Consider the following 18,543-nt stretch of genomic DNA (forward strand, 5'->3'; position numbering starts at 1 on the left):
GTTTGGTTCAGTTTGTATAGTTTATTTCGTTCTGTTCGCCCTGTCAACGGGCCGTTCTGCGTTGCGTTTTGCCGAACTTCACGTGCGTAGTTTTTGGTGACGCGTGTATCGTTTCATGTGTTTTAATTACTTCACATGCAATTCTGAATGTAGTTGTTCATATCATTGCGATGTTTTTATGTTTTCTTATAGTTTATTGTAACATTAAAAGCTACTGTATGTTTATAACAATTCAAATCAAACACATAATTTATGTTAGATAATAAAATCAGGCACGTACTGCTAAATTAACTGTTCTATAAAAATGATATGTGTCTCTATTCCATTGATTCCAAACTTTACGATTTTTTATTGTTGGTGCGTCGCTTTGTGCTAAGAGAGAAGATAGTGGGGGTTCTAAAATTGATACAAATTTCATTTTATTAATAGAGATCACTTTCCCCACGCCCTCGAATCGACATTGTGAAACACACCTAAAAGGCTCATGGCTAATGTCCCACTGATCTCAGAAGCGAAAGGGTCACCAAGTCGTGCTTGATATCGTAGATTTTTCGTTACCTTTTCCTCGAGACACAACATGGTTTCGATTCCCTACCACGCGCATCTGACCAAACTGTGTGGCAAACTTAATGAGCCTTTTTGCATAAAATACCCATTAGTGTTGGGGAGTGTAACACCCGTGATCGGGCGGTGGTGGTGGCTCGCTCAGCTTATCATAAAGTTTATTAAATTATGGGGTAATGTATCATTCAAAACCCGGCCACAACCGCCTATCCCAGGGCGAGCCGGAAGGGATTTGAACCGAAAGCAGTGATTACCATAGATGTCCAGTTTTAACCATCAGCTCTCTAGAAGGTCCGGTCGGATTAAGATGTGCACGAAAGAAAGCCTCCGGGGCAAAGATCTAAACAATTGAACAACTGCTTAGAAAAGCGACCGCCGTTTGTTGTCTTGATCGTTTGATCAACCTTACCGCGAGCGGCAGACTCGCAGGTAAAAGTAGTCAATCGATGCGATACGAACGGCGCGCAGAGAAGAAAAGCCCCACCATTGGCTAGCATCTTATTTTAAGCGAAACGGTCCGGCTTCAAAAGTGGTGCAACATTACCCGGTCATAATTTTCCAACGCTTTCCTCACCCAAGCGGGCACCACGCAACACTGCAGACGAAGGTAATTTCCATTAAAATAATTACACCAGCACGATTCTTCGAGCGCATAAAACAAGACGTAATAATCCATACATCAATCGAGCGATCGGGCGGCAAAATGTTGGGGGTGAGCTCAACCGTTCAAACCGTGCAGGCAGAAATATCGTCCAAATGGCACCGATGGTGAACGCACTGTTTGGCGCGGGGTTTTCGTTTCGCATGTTTTTCATTGCCGCTCAACGATCACTTAATCACGGTCGCCAAGATCCACCCCTTTGGTATAATGCGAACAGGATCATTATGGGATAGTGTACCACACCACACACCGGTGGATGTTTGCGAACACCGTGTTTGGGGCACAGGTTCGCACAGGAAGCTACCTACCATCGTGCGTGAAATGCGAGGGAAACGATCAAATTCCAATCGAGATCGCAGATCGTTGCGAGTGCAACGCCGTACGTACGTTCGAATTGTGGATCGTTACTGCAGCGCGATAATGCACTTATTGCCTCTTCCCTGACGGTTCCTTACCGAAAGGGCAGCAAGGCGGTTTCGGTTTCGAGACGCTGCACTGCATGCCGTTCGTCGCCGGCGGTCATCGTCGTGATCGTAAGCGAGGGTGAAAAAACGAAGGAACTTGCAAAAAAAAATCTCAGCATTCGGCATCGGGGTAGAAAACATTATCGGTAATGATCCCAATTGGATGGTATCGTTTTTCTTTGCGCCACGCCGAGCGGTATGTTCTGCACTTTGCTTTATGGTGCTTGGCTCCTTCTGGTTGGATTTGGTAATTGTGAGGTGCAAGAGTTTACTTTTGAAAAGGATATTTTCTGACGTTCGTCAAACAACAAAACATCGACGTATTATTGTTGAAGTACAACGATGTACAGCGCTATCCGTGGGAACTTGTGTGTTCTGATTCTTTGCCATAATTACGTAGCGTAGCAAATCATGGAAGAAAATGTTTAAATTGGTATAATTGAATTTAACTTAAAATTATCACTTAATAAAATCTAAAAAAAATAACACTGAAAGTTTTAGAAAGAAAAACACATTTTCTTAAAGATTGAGCTGTAGAATATTTTAATTGTATTTGATACTTTAATTGTATAAAGCGTTTAATTGGAAAATAGTGTACTTCTCAGCTAAATTCATGCAATATGGCCCCATTCACTAAATTTCATCTGCATAAAACTGTTACATTGGCATAATGTAAAAGGCATACGACGAATCTTTCGCAATCGCAATCGGAATAGATAATGATTTTGAAAAAAACCTAAGAACTACACGAAAGAAATAGAACATAGCAATGTTTCCGGAAAAGCTCCCGGTCAGCAATACTCTGCGCACAAATGTAGTCCAGCGGAAGAATTACACGTTTACGGCCGATTTTTATGGCGCCAATACGTAGCTTTACGGCAGTCGTGAAGTTAGAACTACCATGAACGTATGTCCACGCTTTTTGCTGGGTCGATTTTTCTCTGCAGTGCATCCGGAAGGTTGTCCATCATCTCTTTCTCTCGGCTGAATTGATATCTGCTGTGCTAAAATTCCAGATGCTAGTACTGGAAGCGTTGTGGTTCCACCTTGAAGATTTAGTAAACTGCTTCGTTCCTACCGTTGCAGCATGCTACCTAGCTAATTGAGCGTTGCACTGCTGTGCGTGGTAGGTTGGAGGATTTTATAACCTTTAAAGGCATGCCGGGTCATTATCTAATTACGCAAGACAGCGCGTGATTTCTTTCATTGACGATCATCACTCAGCACAAAGCGTAGTTTGCGGTATGAATGATGAGGATCATAATTATGTTGACGGAGCACTAAAAAAAGAGCAACGAGAGAAAGGAGATGGAGAGATGAGAAAATAACGCAGCTAAACATAATAACAACACGGAAACGCTAGTGGTACGCCTTGTAAAGTGAGCTTGACCATAAACAAAAGTAGTGCGCTTGATTCTGCACTCACAGCGTGTGTCATGTGGTTTTGTATTGCTTGTTTTTTTTTTGGAGAAATGCACACAGCAGGCAACATGGAGTGTTTAATTAGACGACTTTCGGTAGTTAATCAGAGCACTTGTAGAGCCAAATTTTCTCACTAACAAGAGAACTTCCCCGTTGGTAGAAGCTTCAACAGTAGAGACGGTTGAAATGATTTGTGGACTGTCAAAAGGGTCATAACTTTTTATGCTTTCAACCGCTACCGCGTACCGAAAAGCTCGTCAGGGGTCAATGCGAACAGTGAGACACTTGGTGCGTAGCGCGTGTTGGAAGATATAAATTTAATTGTCGTATAGAACGTTTTTTGCCACCTAGTGTCCGGAGGTTTTTACAGCGGAAAATATGTGTTTTTTTATAGGAAGAGAGATTTTTTTTTTATCGAGTAAAGGTATGTTTGAATGCACTTGTATGTATGACCTGCAAAAGTTGCTACAAGCAAACTTTCAGATAATTGCTTCAAGTATTGTAGGGAATGTTTCGTATTTTCAAGATACACTAAAGCTCGTACAAATGATCAGCTGAAACGATATGGTACGTTTGTGGAAGGTTCAACCTGGTATTCTGTATATCAACTACTCCGCACTGGCCATCATGACGAGGCTGCAATCAACAGACGGGTCACACATTGCGACTGACAAGCTGGAAACACCATGTTTGCTAATTAAATTACTCCTCACTTGGTGTGGTGAATTGTTCGGTTTAGTGAAGGACCTTTTCTTTGATCGGCTGAGAAATGATTACGCGTACGTGAGAGCATGCGATTGCAATGCACACGTCCGACGTGAAGCGAAGATCAAAAACCTAGCAGCACGTATGCCATGGCCGCGTAATGGATTTGGCAGCTGCGAAGTAGATGCATGCCGCAAAGATGATGACGTTTGTGACGCACTAGTCCGGCTAAGGAAACGAATGCGATGCAATTCCTGCACAGTGCTGTGTAGTATCATTATCTTGAACTAGTTTTTATCATGAGCACAGATGCCGAATGCAATGTGTTGTGTTTCTTTATGTTTGATTGACATTTTTATGTATTCCGACAAGTATTACTTATGTAAGGTAGTAAATATATGAAGATTAATTACAGAAACAATGAAATATGTTGTAGAAACGAATTCTTTTTATTAACTTATTTTTTGTGGCCCAAGAATGTTCATTTCGGCTGAGCCTACCCTTAAAAGATCTCTGTAGGTTAAGATAGTCTCAAATAGTTTAGAGGTAGGTAGATAGGAATAGGTAGATTTATCCAAATCGGAGGTTTCATTCACATTGTTCACCTTATTTAATTATATTAAGTTAACTCGGCAGTTCCTGCAATATGTGCTCTCGAAGGCATTATCTGATTGGTTTTTAAAAGAAATTAAAGACATCTGATAGCTTGATCTCATGACCAGATTAAGATAAAATCTAGCTGCAGCACTATTTCAAGCACAGCTCTACTGAAAGGCATGTAATACCAATCTAATCACCTTGTGCAATTTCCATCAGCTGTGAACAGGTTGGATTGAGTGCTGACAATAAGTACCTTCGAGTTGATCACTAGTTGACCCGAGTGCAGAAGTTGCAACGAATGAAATTTAAATTCCTGCCCAGGGTTCGATGGATTCTAGTCACGTCTTGATTGGACTGACCAGGAAAGAGCATCGAGCAAATAAAATGCTCGAACCGGCTGAAAGCGTGTATAAAGTGGTTCTAATTTGCCTCATTTAGAAGTTGATGCTAGGCATACGACGAGCCTGTCCTCAAGATGGAACAGCACTTCGGGCACACTCGTCGCCTTTTTACCTCTGGGTAATTTACATAACTTTGCAAGCAAGATGCCAATACGTAGGAAGCATTTGAATTGGAATCTCTTTAGCTCCTCTGTCCCAAAATATAGCTGCACAATGTTGAATATCTTCCAACATATGTCGCATGTTTGTTTGGAATAGTTACAGAAGCCCTTTCTTAACTTACGAAGAGTTTTCTTTGCTTCGTCCGTAATTATCGTTTACTTTTTTTGTAAATACTAGAAGATTCTAGAAATGACAATGAACTATTAAAGTACGGTGTCATTTACCAGTCACTACTAAGGATGAATGATATTTATGTTTCTCTCTAGCGTTGAATAACACGACATATTTTACGGTTAATTAAATAGAAACGCTCCGTACCAAGTATTGTAGCGTCTCTATTTTGGTCTTCCTGGATCAAGATAATGGCTTGAAGATGAATATTTTGGATCTTAAGGACAATTAATTTCTATCTCACCTTTTCCTACTACGAACATATTGCCAACGAAAGGTAAATAAGCACCAGGAGTAAGAAATAAAAAATCGAATTCCGAAGAAAATCCTGTAGCAGCATAATCTCTGCACCGAAACTACATGGAAGTCGTGACGGGAAAATTGTTCGCTTAGCTTTGTTACAATTATTTAAACGAACGCTTGTGTTCCGGCGAGGAAAGAAACCGTGTTCGCTTGCGAATGGGTGCTGGCCGTACGAGAAAAAGCTACGACTTATTGGGCATTATCTTTGGTGCCGCTTGTCTTTTTGGATCGTTCTGTACGGTGGATTACGCTCGATTGATTGACCGTGAAGGACTGATTAATGATAGTGGCATGATGTTGCGGTGTAAAGCGGGATAGACATTTCGCACGAAATTTATCCATTTAATAATACGACTTTTTGAAGCAGAGAAGAATTGTAATTGATAAAACGCAGTATTGTTGTTGTTACGATTGAAATGATCTTGCAATTTCGTATTCTGCATTTTTAGAATGTTTGGGTAAATTAGAGTAAAAGTTAAATGCGTTAAAATACGTAAAATTCTGTTCGTTTATTAACATTTAGTATTTTTTGCGCAGAATTTCCAGTTAAGAGAAACATCCAAGCGTTTAAAAACTTGTATTTGTAGGTTCCAATGAACACTAAATCTCCTTCACCAAGGTTAATGGCAGACGTTTACGCAGAAGTGCAAAAAGTAACAAACACGACTCATAAAATAGTTCACTTCCTACGATCGCGTCCATTGCTTTCCGGTCAACGCGATGTGTGGCGCACATTGGCAGTTGCCACCCATAAATCGAAAATGAAAATCAAATCAACATCTTTCGCCCATTTTCCCATCCCACCACATGTTGAAAAAACACACACAAGACGAACGCCAGCGCTATGTAAATACTCCTTACGTCAAGCGCTGCCCCTTCCGGGCGGAGCACATTTGGAAAAGTATTTATGTTCGGGGCCGGGATGCTCGTTGTTCGTCCAGCTTGAAGCTATTGTTGGCACTCGGGAAGTTGTCTTTCCGCGGCACCGGTAGACTTTGTGGAGGAAGACAAATCGGTTCCCAAATGAGATGGTTACCACGGATTCATCTCTGCCTTGAATGGAACGTGTTGTTCCGTTTGGACAGACATTTGATGTGGGTATGTCTTTTTATGGGCTACTTACGGCAATTCTACGCTTCCTCGTCCAATCTCGTTGGTTTTAGATCAATTGGGTTTCAGCTTGTGGCATTGTCCATGTACGGTTTGTTTATTTACAATGCTCTAACCGTAGCGTGTCGATGATGCAGGGATGATTGTTTTAATTTTTTAATGTCTAGAAAGTTTACGCCATTGTCCTAACCTTGAATTGATTACAAAAGTATATTTTCCGGAAATTTGATAAAATCTAAAAACTAAATTTAAAGATCTAAGCATTTTGATAAAATAGGATTATGCAACTACTTTGATTAAAGTCAATATCTGTATTGATTCAAATGATCAGACATACTTTACCCAATAAGAAATAATAAATAAATTTATCAGAATCTTCATTTCTAGCCCACTAATTGCGAACAAGCAGAAATTTGTGACCGTAAATATCTACAGAACCATGTCCATCGTGAGAGATTTTTCGACCCGAGCTTGAAATACTATGACAATTTCTCTGTTAATCGGTGCTTGCATAAATTTAGCTCAAGCGATGTGCTCGCGTCCAGTGACGAGTCGTCATTTTTCCTGAAAGGCGCTTAGTGTCGGCACGAAATAACGAACTAGTTGGTAGAATACAAGGCAAAAACAAAACCCCAATCCATTGCCACGCTCTTTCAGCGTGCGCGATTGAGGAGGGTTCTGAAACACTTGGTATCGTTCATACCGAAAAACGACACGGTTCGGTAGGTTTTCAAGCATTTAAGCTGAACTAGTTCTGTTTTGTAGTGTGTACAATTGAATTAAATTATCCTCTTCAGCGCAGTTACAAAACCAAAGACAAGATACGCCGATAAACGTGTCCCGAGTGTACGATTCACCGGTGTTTTTTGGTTTTTTCCTACATCCATCGTCACGATCAGAATGAAAGTAGTATCCGAAAACAATGAATCCGCATGCATAAGTTGTGTTTCACTGTATCTGACGGAAGTAGTGTAAAAACCGCCCGGTGCCTTGGCGCATCTTCGTGCGGAAGATTTTCCTCTCATGCTGCCAGAACAGGGTTTGATGTTTTTTCCCAAGCGATTCTGTCTCGACAGTCATTCCCTTGTTTGTTTGTTTTCTACCAAAGCGACCACACCGTGGTCTACAAACACCGGTTTTATTCTATCAGAAGTTCCTGCCGAAGAACCCCGGTGTAGATGGTGATGATGTTGTCTACTTTACATTGAAGTGCAACCTAACTGGCAGCACAAGACGCATTTCTTCTGTGCCGCTGACAGCGAATGATCCGATTATGATGATTCAAAAGGTAAACGAGAAGCAACGAGAACGCATTTCCCCGGGCCGGTGGGAAGGATCGCCGGCGGTAAAAAAACCGGTGCGCGTCCATGTGCGGTTGGAAATTGATGTAGAATAATTATGACACTTCTTACCCATGGCACGCTCTTGCCGGAGTCCGAGGGTCCCGGAGGCATTCGGACAATATCTTCATTTTCCCAATGGATTACGCTCATATTACCGACAGTAAGTGATGGTTCACCGGAGGGGCAATTTGAACTGCAGTGTGCTTGAGTGAGATTGAATTTCTTACGATTCACCATGGTGCGGTAGCATTTTATATGGTGTGTAATGCCACAATTTATTGAACAAAATATGTTTGACGCTAGTACATTGTATTGCGAACTGCCGTTACTTGGCAGGTACGCAATTACATTCATACTTGAAATTCATAATTCAAAATAGATAGATTTAAAGGTTTGTCAAGTTATGGCGTGCAGTTTTTCAGAAAAATCGTGTTTTGTTTAACGCCAGACTTTAAACTTAATTTCATTTACATGTGTCATTGCGAACTCCACTAAAATATTTAAGCTAAACAGAAAAATAAAAACTAACAGTGTGATGTTGTTGTTCCGACTTTTGCAGGATTGACAATCCGTCACACTGGATGGCAATTTCTGGACAGCGGATTGACTGAATTTTGGTCTGCAAAACCAGTTCTAAAGCTACAGGGGCTACCATCGGACGTGAGAGCAAGACAACACATAAACCAAAAATAAAAGAAAGCAAAGAAGTATTTTGGAAGTTCAGGGAAAAAAAAGCAAGACAACCAACCAGATCTGGAAAAGCAAACGGAATGAAAATTCGACAAAGCAACACCAAATCGTCCACGGTTCACGCCACCAGCCCGATGTGCAGTGTGATGTGCAGCGAGCAAGTGAAATTTACAATTTCTTAAGAAGGAATCCCACCGACCGTGGGCACAAGCCGGCTGTCGGGGAGCGCAGTTGTCTCCGTGCTTCGTTACGATTGTCCCGCGCTGGATGTTTTTGGTGACACAAACGATTTTTGGTGCAGTGGACACGGAAAGCATGAGAAAACACAGCGGGCCAAAAAAAAGTGGCGACATTTTCGTCTGATTATGCCCCCCGGTGGAGAAGGTAGCAGTTTAGTGTGTGGGGCTTCTTGAATATTCCAAAACCGTTGCATCCCCGTCCCCGATCGCGGAGCGCAGATCGCGCATCGCTCGGTGCGAAAGAGGTGAGAAAGCGCTAGGCGGGTAGGCCCAAGTCAAAGGCAACTGTATTGTTGGCCCTACACATCGATCAACTGGCCAAAGCTCACCACCCGAAAACAAACAAACGACAAACAGTCAAACCAGTTCCGTCCAGGAGTTGACATGGTGACATGTTGCTGCCGGACCAAACGTACGAGCAGGCGACCCTCGGTCAGGAGCGATTGAGAAGCTCGTCCGCGTACAATGACGGCGGCTTCCCGCGGCTGTTCGCTCTGAAGGCGCTCGACGTGAAGCGGTTGCAGCAGGGCCTGCGTGGAGCTGGCCGCCTGTACGTCGATGGTAGCGTGGGTGCGGAATTGGCGGGCGTACTCGCGAATAATGAGATGAAATTTGGCATTCGAGCGACGGACGAGAATGGCGAGGGCAGCGGCAGCAGCGGTGTCGGCAGTTCGGGTGACGCGGGCAATTCGCGGGACGGCAAGCGACAGGAGCCTGATGTGCGTCTGTCGATGACAAATGGTGGCAGCGACCAGCACCCAGCTGCTGAAAAGTTACCACTACCGAAGGAATTTACCTCGATGTGTCCGGATGCGGAGAGTGTGTGGAGTGGCCGAGCTGCATCTGCATTGACGATGGGACACTCCATTGCAAAATCGGTCCGTTCGATCGAGCGTAGCTATGCGGCACACGATGCTACTAGATGCCGCCTGAAGAATAGTCAAAGGGCGCCACCAACGAGGTCGAAGAATCATAAGGATCGAGGCATAGGGTTGGACTCAGCCAGCTCCGATGGGAGTAGTCTAAGCTACACGAGTAACTCCAGCGATGACGATGAGTTTGTGGAGCTTGAAAGTACGTTAAAATCGACGAGACAACGTATGTGCCAATCTCGAATGGATGGCGAGACAGTGGATGGGAAGGAATTGGCACATGACGCACCTGCTCCACCGGATGGTCCCGATCCAGGTGAACGTGACGATTACGACAAGACGTCGGATTTTTTCAACAACATTCCAGAATTCCAAGGTGAAGCATTGGGACCGTTCAGTATTGCGGCCAAACGCACCGAACCAGACTGGGGCAGCATACGCACAAACGTGGACATCTTGCGTGCCTGCGAACTGTTCCTGATGCGGCATCGAATGCGGCCAGACTTTTTCTGCAAGTACAAAACGGCAATGAAGTAAGTTCACTGTTTTTTTTTGTGGATATACGTTAAATGTTCTAAGTTGCTTTGTCACCTTTTCTATTCGATAGTCCGCCAGTATCAGCACCGGCATCGTTTCCGCTGTCCCGTTCTCGAACGCCCATCGAGGTGCGGAAGCCCAAAAGCGTGTCACCACCGATGCAAAGGCCAGCGTCGCGGGCCCACGGGACGATTAGCTTCTCGCGTGCCTCGACAACTTTACCGCACGATCGCAACGCTACTGATCGGCCCGGACCGATCTACAGTGTGCCGAATCGGACCGGCAAAAAGCGACGCCCAAATGCGGGTAAGTTAACACGTTATTTTGTTGCGCGCTCTTTCTTGGTCAATTTTGGCCAGTGCATGTAGGTTGTTTATTCGCACCATTCACAGACCGCTAGTTTCTGCTACGGAAAGTCATGGTGTTTGCCTTTTTTTTTGTTGTTCAAATTGAAATTAATGACCAAATTAATCCGATCGCTGACCGAACCTGACACCGGCCAGCATGGCGCTGGCGTTCTTCGTTTAGTTGAACGTGTGTTTGGGTTTTAGTAAAACACTACAAGCGCCAGGGCATCGCGAATGACTTGTGATTTGGGTTACCATATGAGTAATTGGTGGCTATTGAAGCTATCTATCATATACTCTCAGAAGATTTTCTTTAATTAGAACTTCTGCGTTAGCCTATAAATATAAGAAATAATTTCTTATCCGACCGTAATCTCCTCGAAGTTCCCGATTGCATCTTTTAACATTGAGTATGTTAGAAATTTCTTGAAGAAAATGATATGAGCTCTCATAACCCATAATCCGATGATGATGATGACAGCTTTGAATCTTCTAAATTCCCGTCTATCGCTCAACTGTCATCAGCAACGTCAGAAGCTCTTCGATGATCGATCATTCAAATATAACCCACAAGGTTTTTGGCAATCATCCATCAGCTTTTAGCTGCGCGATGCTGACAAGAGTCGGGAAACAAAATTTGACAAACTTGCTTCGATATTTCGGTAGGTTATGCAGCTTTTAAATGTATATTATCATCCCTAAATCCATCATGGAACAATTATGATGTTCGGTATACATGGAGGCATGTGATGAACATTACCGACACGGCTATCAATGTGACTGGTGATGAGGGATGGGATACACTGTTTGTCTTAGTTATTAACACTTTATGATGAGTATTTGTTTTTAAGGGTAATATTTCCATCCGCAGAATCCTTGGAATGCTGACATGATCGTTTTTGTATGAGGTTAGCGTAAATGATCGATCACCAGTTTTGGAATCCGCTGTAAAGTTTCAGATTATGGGAAAGCGCTGGTAAAACTGGGAAATATTTGCGATATTCTTAAACATCAGCTCTATTCTTAAACTCTTCCTCGACATCACTCTGCTACACTGATGTTCATCAGGTACACATTAGTTTGAAGCATGGTTCATAACGCTGCAAGGAAATCAATTGAAATGTTAAACAAAATATCACTCAACATCACAAACATATTACGCACATTAGCAGGCTTCATAAATTGAGGAGTAATTTCTGGGATAAATAATTCTTTCATCAGCGATTACCTATGGCATTGTGAAGCTGACAAGTTATCATTATGTTTGACAACATCAAAAAAAGGATCCGCCCATCTCAGTTGAGCGTGTGTGTGCCTTCGTTTTTGTGTGAAGTCCACATCCATCAACCGCTGATGAGATGGTCCAATGACACGGCAGAGAGACGATTGTGCCACAGCATTTGATTTCGACAGCTTTCCGACATGAGCACGAGTACGTGCTCGAGTCAAGTGCAGACACAAGGTTAAGGGAGCAAGAAATGATAATTTAAGTTGTATTAACAGTTCCGTGGCAGGTAATTTTTCCTTCATCGTCCAGATTTTGAAGAGTGAGTTTACGCTTTCGATTGTTAACAGAGCCCCGTCGCCGGGACGGGACATGATGGGCTTTGTTTTCTCCATGCCCGACATTCTCACCCTGCCGTTCGTTGGATCTCTCGTCGACGCCCGGCGATTCGCTTTTTTTCCTTCTGGCCGTTGTATCTTGAAGCCCATTTCCTGTGTATCCATCCGTACGTTTCTTTCCTGTAGTCGATTCGGGACGGGGTGATTTTTTAACAATTCATTTCTGCACTCGCTCTGCCCATTCGAATTGTGATCAGATCCTCGGCCAGTTATCACACGCTCGGGCCGGACGATATAGCCCCACAGGACGAAAGGGAAAAATAAATACGGAAAAACAACCTTCTCTTGACCAAGCCAAGCACCAAGCAATGAGAATAACTATCGCCTGGCGCATGCTGAAACCACGCGAAACGCCAAAGGTTTCATTCAATTATACGTTGCAAAGTGAGCGATGTTATCAGTTTAAATTCAATTTGATTAACATAAGTATCCCCGGTGCGATTAAAATTTATGATTCGTGAAATACCAGAAAATGGGCCCTTCGCTCGACGAATAATGCGAACGAACAAAATAAACAACTCGGAGCGTGATAATGCGATCGGTTGGCGAACGAAATACGGAACCGTGGTGTAAAGAAACCGCGATGCAGTTCGGACAGGCACAGACGTACGCAGCGTTAGTGCGGGAAAAGTTGAAGGTTGTAGACTTGCAGTGGTTCGAATGAGAGTAAACGGGACGAGGATCGACCGAGGTTCATGACGGCCAGCGACGTGGGTCCGGTCGGGAATGGAGGGATATTTGGTCGCTTGGTAGAATGAGCGTCTTTTTAATGAGATAAACATGATAAAAAATGTATGTAGGCGGGTGAGAACAACGTTGATAAGCGTGTTGTTAAGAATGCAGCGAAAATGACTGAGATTGCAATGCAAGATAAAATGTTCGGCGTTCCATTTTACAAAGTAGAAGAAATATTTCCCTGTTGAGAAAGGGTGGAGTTTTGCTTGGAACGGTTTAACCAAAATAGATAGCGGATTCTTCTTTATGGACAAGTTGATTAATAAAAAAATGGTAGATCGATCATTATTATGTGATATCGAAAGCAAGGGAAATTGATCGTGCTGATGAACAAGAGTTTCTCGTCTAGTACTAAATTGGTGCTAAATTTCCATTTCGAATGCGTTTGCCATAAAACCCATCAGAAAGCTTTATAGCAACATGAAAAGCACTTCCCAGAATTGTATCCCATTGAGAAGTTTGCCTTTTCGCTGCGGTTTTCCCTTTGACAACTTATGGTTTCAATGAAAATTTTAACAAGAGGATAGAAAATCCGCTCCTGGTGGCCTGGAGTGGCTGCGAAAAGATTTAACTCCAGATAAACTAAAAACATTAACTGTTCGGTTTAACATTAACAGGTTTCGATCAACATCATCACGAGCTTGGTCTGATGTTTCGGGCGAAAACACGAAGCTGTCCATTGGGTAACGAAAGCTCACTAAAGCTCAAAAGCTTCCCTAAAAAGAGAAGAAAAAGCTCCAGTTTTTGTTTTTAAAAGTTTGAAAATACATCGTCGATTAGAGTTTGTAAAATTGGCGAGTTTAAGTAAAACTTGGTGGTTTAGATATACTGTACTGAAGTAATTAACTTTATATATTCATTGCAAAACAACATTACATGTGTTTCTGACTTTGTTGATTGACTTTGATGGATTGTAATGAACTAAAGTTATTAACTTTAGTTTAGTAAAATTAGAAATTGATGATGCTTGTTTGATGATTGAATTTGATTGAGATTGACAAATAATAATTGGCGCGGTCCGGTGGTGTTTTGGTAGCAGTCTTCACACGACAGGACGGAGGACAAACATTCCGGCTACGTGGTTCAATAAGTCGACATGATCTGACCGTTCTAACGAAAACAAAAAAAAAATGTTTTCTTTTTTTTTGCTTATCAAATGGTTTGAAAGGTTGATCGTTTATATCTTCTTAAACTTATTTTGAATTAATTTTCAAAATATGTTGTGAAAGAGGTAAGTGAATATTTTAATATAAATACATGAGACAGTTGTCATCTCTTCGAATCTTCTCAATATATTCTATACATTGTCACCATACAAACCTTTCTCTCGCGAACATTACTACGGTGCCTGCTACTTCAAAATTGAGCTTTCCTTTCAACTTTCACGCAAGCTTAATGACCAGATTAACCCCAAACATTATGAATTAGCATAATAAATTTGAGATATGATCGTAAGCAACAAGAAACGAATGATGAAGTAAACAAGAGCTATCTGGGCGCCGTATTACTGTCGTTATCTCAGACCACTGCACAATGTCCTCGAGGAACCAGGATGCTATTCTTCACCTTACCTTTGCTGGTGGGTCATCCACAACCATTGAACCGGATAGCCCCTCTAGCGATGATTCAACGATTGCAGTCGCCGATAATAAGTCGAAAATTGCAAGAATGAACAAAAACCCCAACATCCCAGAACACACTCATTGTTTCCATTTACGGGTGTGTACGGAATGGCTGGAAGCATAGACAGTGCATCAGCAATGAAAAAAAAGACTGTATACAATGTTGCAAAAGGTAAATTTCGTTTGCAACGTGCCCTTGGCAGGTGATTTTTTCATGTTGTGCAAACGAATCACTGCGGTGGGGAAATGCATTCTTACACTTTTTGTTTTCAACTGTACGCTCGCGCATGATGATGCCCTCGCGTCCCTTTTTCTGTGCCGAAATTGTGCTCATCATTCATGCGATGGAAAACGCTATTGATAATGCAGAATGCCGCCCTCGGTCCCGCCGATCCCAGCCCTAGAGGTCGGAGTGATGCAATCAGGTTAAATTTGCCCATTAAAGGTACACAACCCATCGCAGCCGTGTCCTGTCGTCTTAACAACGTCACACGTTGGCTGCCCTCTTGCTGCGCCTTTTTTCTCAACTGACCACGAGCTCAACAAATTATTCGACCAGTTCACATCTGACCCGCTAGTAACCGCTGAAAAAACCGCTCCATCTGGGACCTGTTTTCTCCTAATTAAACACCGGCGAAAGGTTTTTGGTGAAGATTAGAAATGGTCCGGAATTCGAACACCTCGAACAGCCTGGCCATACGTGAAATCGGCTTAGAAAACAGGTTCCAACGATCGAATGCTTCAGAGGAGCCTCGCCTTTTGAGGTTCGCAACAGAGCCAGCGTATTGGTAGTGTTTTTTTTTGTTATCTTTCTCTTCCTTCATCGCGATGTTCTCCGGTTCAGAAACCCTTTTTCTGTGGCCCCATAGCATTAACATTTGTTTAGGACATATGTTAAAGGAAAAAGAAGGAGAAAGAAAGCGAATGGAAGGGAATGAACGAATGGGAAAGAAAATAATGAAAACCTGTTCACTTGACCGGACCTTTACGCGTGTGTGCTTGACAAACCTGTATTGGAGCGGAACTCTCCGAGAGGTCTCGGAAATGTAGACGGAACCTTACTTATACTTACGAACGATGTTGGTGTCGATCGTAGCTGGATGATATTGCCATTCGGTGTTTCTATTCTATTCGCTTCCCCTTTTTCGGTTGGGATGTAATCAGATAAGTTCATTTATCCGAGGAGCTTTTGTGCGGTTGCGCGTTCGGGATGAACATATTAATAGTGGAGCATAGTGGAGAATATTAATGATAATTATAATAATTATTGTTATAAGATAAGTTATAAAGTTATAATAACATTAATTTGGTAACGCGATTTGTGCGACAATGCTTTAAACAAACAAATAAAAGGTTTAGAAAATGTGTCATGTGTTGAAATTCTAATAAGAAAAACATTCCCATTTACTTTAGTCGAGGCTAAATATTGCCAAGCTGCCTATTGATCTTGATAAAAAGTAAATTATTGCAGCATTTACTTGTTTTGGACCAATTTCATTTGCATCCAATGTATCCTTCAAATCATGTAATTCCTTCGCAAAATGAAATACCATGAAAATGTTACGCAAAACCTTTGAGTCACAGAAGTCTTCTGCGGATAATGTCTCGATCGGGGTTGTGAAGAGTACATGCAAAAGAAGCTTTTATGGTAGGAAAAGAGAGCAAACATGGAAACACACTAAGAGAGGGTGTAAGAGCCAAAGCTCCGAAAGCCGAATAACAGTAGGCGAGGTGCGCATGAATCCATGTCTTTAGGGGTAAAAGTGAGCATGAATAAGCGTTGGAGCGTTCTTTTCGTCCCCAGCCTTACTGCAGTTTAAAAATCAAGCTTTCAGTTGTATTTTTACCTCAACGTTCAAACCGTTGGTCTAACGCGTTTGGCAACCTCCTCCCCAAGAGAGAAGGTTCGTCACTTGTTCGTGCAGTGAAGTCTTTCGATTGAGCGTTGCACAAATATAAGCGTATTTCGGAGAGCTTTTTAAAAGAAACGTTCGCAAGGAGGTGTTAGTTGCTCGGTACTGGTTTCCAGCCATGAGTACGACGTGATCTTACACTTCCTTCCATTCACACCTTTACTGGTGTGCGTTTTGTCTGCACACCGTTCGTTTGAAAGAGAGAAGGATGGTTAAGAAACGAGAGAAAATGCACAAAAGCGGTTCGGAGTGTGATTATTTCTGTACACGGTTTCAGAATCGAGAAAGTTTCCGTTGGTGATGGTACCGCGCGCGTGAGTTTTGTGAATGTAACCATGAAGTGAAGGTAGTGAAAAGCAGTGGCAGGAATTTTGTGTGCTTTAATCAAGTGTTTAATAGTGTTTTAATCAATTTATGGGGAATGGAGAAAAGCAAATGTGCAATTAAAACAAGCCATACGAGAGAATATATTGATTGTTAAAAATTAAACTTATCTAAATCGGTTTATCGAATAACTGATCAGTGTGTGTGTGGTTTTGCAAGCAAATTGGGTGACTGTGAAGTTGTTTTCTACAAAATTTGTCCATTGAAGCCTAGTGCTTTGTTTTCGTGGCTTCAGAAAGCTTGCGTGACCCCTATTTGCGTTTAGATAGTTGAGCCATTAGCCAACCGCGGCAGCAACGGTGGCAGCGGCAGCATCATCATTATCATCATCAACATCAACAACAAACTGAACAAAACGCAATAGAAAGGAAGGAACCAGCTACAATAGCGACACCGTCGAAAATTATCCCAGTCGGTGTGTTTGAAAAGTAAAAGAAAGGCCAGAAAGAATGAAGATACGACAGGTTAGAAATAGGAAAAAGATGCATAGAAACTAAGGATCGACAACAACAATAACAACAACACCAGCGACGGGAACAACCAACCTGCAGATAGTTGAAATATTTGAGGCGAAAACGGGACAGCATCAGGCGGAGAAACGGCTGACGAAACCATGCTGGGGGTTGTTCTTCGGCTGTCCAAATGAAGCATTATAAATCATAGGCTCCGTAGGGCTTTCAGGGAACCTGTGCTGTGAGCGAATGGACGAACGGTTTTGCTGGAGGATTACGGTGGCGGGATGCGAACGCGGAGTCGATATTTTTTTTCTCCCCTGCTTGACGGACGTGGAAGGCGGTACTGTAACGAACGGAATGGCTAAAAGCTCGCCAGAGAAAGAAGTCCAAATAAATGAGAATGATGTATGGTTAGAGAGGTCGAAGTGCTATTAGGAAGGCGAAGGGAATGAAGAGATACCAAAGAGCAACCCGTTGCGTAGTGGACGCACTCGTGCGAAGGCAAGAAAAAGGCAGGGAAACTGGTGTAACAATAATCTTTGGAAAATATCGGAATATAACGCAATGGGTTGTTTTTTGCTTGATGTTTGCTAGAGCTGTGCATGTGTTGAATATTACGAGTTTGTGCGCATGTATTTTGTACATGCTTGTGTGTGTGTGTGAATAGTGAAGTGCCACAAAAGGCCACAACTTGAAGGAAGTAGCAAGAAAAAAAAAGAATAGTGCCGTGATTTTTGTGACCGCAGCCGTGGTGTCGAAACAGGATAGAGAAGATGAATGAAAACTTGCTGTCCATAGGGGAATGATTCTAGCGATACGTTGGGTCAAAGTTGGGCAGAAAAGAAAACGACAAAAACCAAGAGAAGAGAGAAGAAAAACGATTCTCCAACCCAGTCATTACAGCAAAACATAATTGTCTATCTTAGCGCCAGAGTTGCCGCAAAAAAGGCACCCGTTTATGATGGAAAAAGTAAACAATCAATGAAGAGGATTGGAGCAGCAAAAAAGAAAAACAGTCGTTGTGCAAAAGTCCGCTGTAGATATTATTTGGAGGTCAACCGCAAAAGGTATAATTTATCTTGCGTCTTGTCAAGAGAAGGATAAACGAGTGATAACGCGCGTGCAACAGCTTTGCGAATGATCGTATATCGTGGTCGGTCCTACCCACCCGCATGGTGTTGGTTGCTGTCACGGAGTGTGTGAGTGAGCATCGGCATAGT

The 18,543-nt window shown here is 42.5% G+C and overlaps 1 protein-coding gene across 1 annotated transcript; it reads left to right on the forward strand.

Moving 5' to 3' along the window:
• The first annotated feature begins 9,227 nt into the window (after window positions 1-9,227).
• Window positions 9,228-10,612, forward strand: LOC128301335 (uncharacterized). Its single transcript, XM_053037761.1, has 2 exons — window positions 9,228-10,240; window positions 10,315-10,612. The coding sequence occupies exons 1-2, from the start codon at window positions 9,228-9,230 to the stop codon at window positions 10,610-10,612; spliced, it is 1,311 nt and encodes a 436-aa protein (XP_052893721.1).
• Window positions 10,613-18,543: the final 7,931 nt, after the last annotated feature.

This window comes from Anopheles moucheti, chromosome 3 (assembly GCF_943734755.1).
Source record: "Anopheles moucheti chromosome 3, idAnoMoucSN_F20_07, whole genome shotgun sequence".
NCBI classification, from domain to species: Eukaryota; Metazoa; Arthropoda; class Insecta; order Diptera; family Culicidae; genus Anopheles; species Anopheles moucheti.

Bases quoted from the DNA above. Each gene is read 5' to 3' on its own strand.
- LOC128301335 (XM_053037761.1), top strand. From the start codon at position 9,228: ATGTTGCTGCCGGACCAAACGTACGAGCAGGCGACCCTCGGTCAGGAG. The intron at 10,241-10,314 runs GTAAGTTCACTG...TCTATTCGATAG, and splicing joins AAGTACAAAACGGCAATGAA to TCCGCCAGTATCAGCACCGG.